Source organism: Rhinopithecus bieti, unplaced genomic scaffold, assembly GCF_001698545.2.
Source record: "Rhinopithecus bieti isolate Rb0 unplaced genomic scaffold, ASM169854v2 scaffold_35861, whole genome shotgun sequence".
In the NCBI taxonomy this organism is placed as follows: Eukaryota; Metazoa; Chordata; class Mammalia; order Primates; family Cercopithecidae; genus Rhinopithecus; species Rhinopithecus bieti.
Genome location: NW_016856244.1, coordinates 20 through 2,630, shown reverse-complemented (window position 1 = coordinate 2,630; position 2,611 = coordinate 20). Strand labels below are relative to the sequence as shown.

Here is a 2,611-nt window from a genome sequence, read left to right as displayed (position 1 = left end):
CCCTCCCCTGCCTGCCGGGGCCGGGACACATGGCTCAAGGCTCCCTGGGTGGCTGACTGGCAGTCCATGTCACGCGCTGCTGGATCCTTCTTCCCAAGCCAAGGGGTTTAACTCTGTTGGACAGTAATTAAGCTTTTCTCCTGGTGGAGGAACCGGTTGCATAAGAATAAGAGGTTCTTCCCGCCATTTTTAAGCTTCTTTTTTCCCTCTTCTCCACCCTGTGAGCAGTTAGCTTTTAGAGGTCTGCCCTGCTACCTTTAGAAGATGTTTTACTAGGCTGGAAATAAGGATCCCTGTTTATATTCTCTGTAAAGCTTTAATTGTGAAAAAGGATGTGTTAAATTGTAGACAATCTGCTGTGCTTTGCTTGCCTTTATGGTTTGTAGCAAACTTCCTTGCAACCCTCAGTCTTCTTGTCTTGTTTTACATCCTGGGGGGCATGGCTTGTAACTCAGGTGGCAAGGCTTTGTTTAGCAACCCTGCCTTAGGGAATGAGTTCCTTTCTTTTTTGATATCTGCATGTTTTCCTAGCCCTGTCTCTTTAACTCCACCCAGGGACTGGGTTTTCTCCTGCCTGTCTGTGTAGGGGTGTGTGTGTGTGCGCGCGTGCACGTGTGCGCGTGTGTGAGATAACTGTAAAAAGAGCTCTAATTTGGCCTAAAGAAAGACAAGTGCTTGGATCAAATATTTTTTAAAGGGAAGATAAAAGCTGTGATACCTTTCAGTTCACATGGTTTTAATGTTTGAGAAATAAAAATAGCCTTAAAGATTATTGGTAAAATGCAGGTGTCATTAAAATGTAAATAGGTGAACTGAATTATGCAGGTTAGATGCAAGGTTTGCTAAATGTTTTAAGGTTGTAAACTACTTTTTTTGTTTTGAGAACTGTCTGTCTTGCCTGCTTCACAATTCGTGGGGCCTGGAGATGTTTGGAACTAACCACACCCTTAATTAAGAAGGAAACCTTGGTGGCACCTAGCACACAATTAAAACAAAAGGTTTTACATTAGAGTTAAAAATGGCTAGGAGTTACCATTATAACATGTAACTGAAACTACTGAAAAATAGATGTGCATGGAAGATGTGTAAGAATAGTAAAATGTGTTTTTTAGTAAAAGGTTATAAGAAAGCATGGAAATGTAAATGTTTGCCTAGGGTTAAAGGATTGTTTTAAATTAGGTAAGATAAAGCTGAAGGTTCAAACAAGTGGAGGAAATACTATGGAAATTAATCTTGCAGAAGAGGTTCTCTATGTGAACATATTGACTAAATTCCAGAAAGGTATTACATTATATTCCTACCTCGTAGGTTTTTCTGTAAATTGATCATTGAAATAAAAACATTGAAATAAAAACACAACAAGGTTTTCTTAAGGTGCTAATTTGCTCTTTGGCAAAATTTGTAAAGGATTTTAAAAGGTTTTTGCTTTAAAATTTCTGAGTCATGATTTTGGCAACATAAATAACATGGTAATTTGGAATTCTATTTCATAACATCGAATACTTTAAACGTATTTAACAGCCTTTTCAAAATCAAACTTCTATTTCAAAATTGTCTTTCCTGACACTTGGCTTTTCAGATACTTCAGAGGGCCCCTGAAACATCCAGAAAAGAGGTCAACAGGATTATTTGACATGTTTAGTTAGGTACGTGGGATTGCCAAAATGATGTTCAGTCTTTAGGTTATATTTTTATGAATAATGCTAATATATGTTCCAAGAGTATATGGGATTTCTAAAATTATAATGTCTGAGTATATGCTGTCAATCATAATTAAGGTTGTTATGTTATTGTAAACCACAGAGATAACCAAACTTCTTTGTCAGTTATGTTTCTAACTGTAATTATCCTGGGCATTTTGCTATTCACAGACAGTTGTTGTCTTGTTTGAATCCTTTTCAAAAGATGGCGTATAATAAGCTATAGGACTTTGACAGGTGCTCTCAAATACAGGCTTCTGTCTGATAACTTTGGAGATTGTGACATTGGAATAAAGAAAAACGTACAGGACTCAGAAACAGCTGAAGTGTTCATGAACTGAAGCAAAACAAGAACTAAATGGACTGAACTCAGAAAGCTAAAGCAACCTTTTTGACTTTTGCTTGGAGTATTGTTGATCCTTGTTTTGCTTTCCAGAGTCAAAGAAACTTTGAACTATTTACGGCATTTAATAATTAAGCAAGGTATACTCTGGTGAGCAAAATTTGGAGCATGTTTGTTTCTCTCTGTCTGGTTCCTGTAGAATTTGGAAACTATCTGTGAATATTGTTAACGTATGGCAATATAGTTGTTTGCATCAGTGCAGTAAGAATCCATTTTTCTTTTGCAACAGGATGCAAATGGAAAAACTCATAATTTTACCAAGGCTTTGACTGGAAGGGTATGCTTCACTTTAAGGAGTCAGTTTCGACTTGCAAAGCCAATAAAAGCCGAGTGGGGAAACTGGCCTCATACCCTTGCCTGTGCAGTCCCTGTACAGGATTCCCGACCTGTGGTCAGTAAAGAATGTCACTTTCTAACAGGTCCAGGAGCTCCACGTTTATCTTGGGACTGTAAGAGGAGAGGATCACCCAACTCGCTGGTATTTGAGGATACAAACCCATGGCTGGGC

At 38.3% G+C, this 2,611-nt stretch overlaps 1 protein-coding gene across 2 annotated transcripts in view; it reads left to right on the top strand.

The window, feature by feature from the left end:
* LOC108525313 (protein CXorf40A-like) overlaps nucleotides 1–2,349 on the top strand; it is a 6,369-nt gene extending 4,020 nt beyond the window's left edge. Inside the window, exons 4-5 of one of the 2 annotated variants that reach the window (XM_017866331.1) lie at nucleotides 1,580–1,646; nucleotides 2,333–2,349. In XM_017866331.1, coding sequence (XP_017721820.1) covers nucleotides 1,580–1,633 — 54 coding nt within the window. In that variant the 3' untranslated portion in view covers nucleotides 1,634–1,646; nucleotides 2,333–2,349. Of the gene's footprint in view, nucleotides 1–1,579; nucleotides 1,672–2,332 lie in introns of those variants that run through there. The other variant, XM_017866330.1, reaches the window with a different exon arrangement.
* Nucleotides 2,350–2,611: the final 262 nt, after the last annotated feature.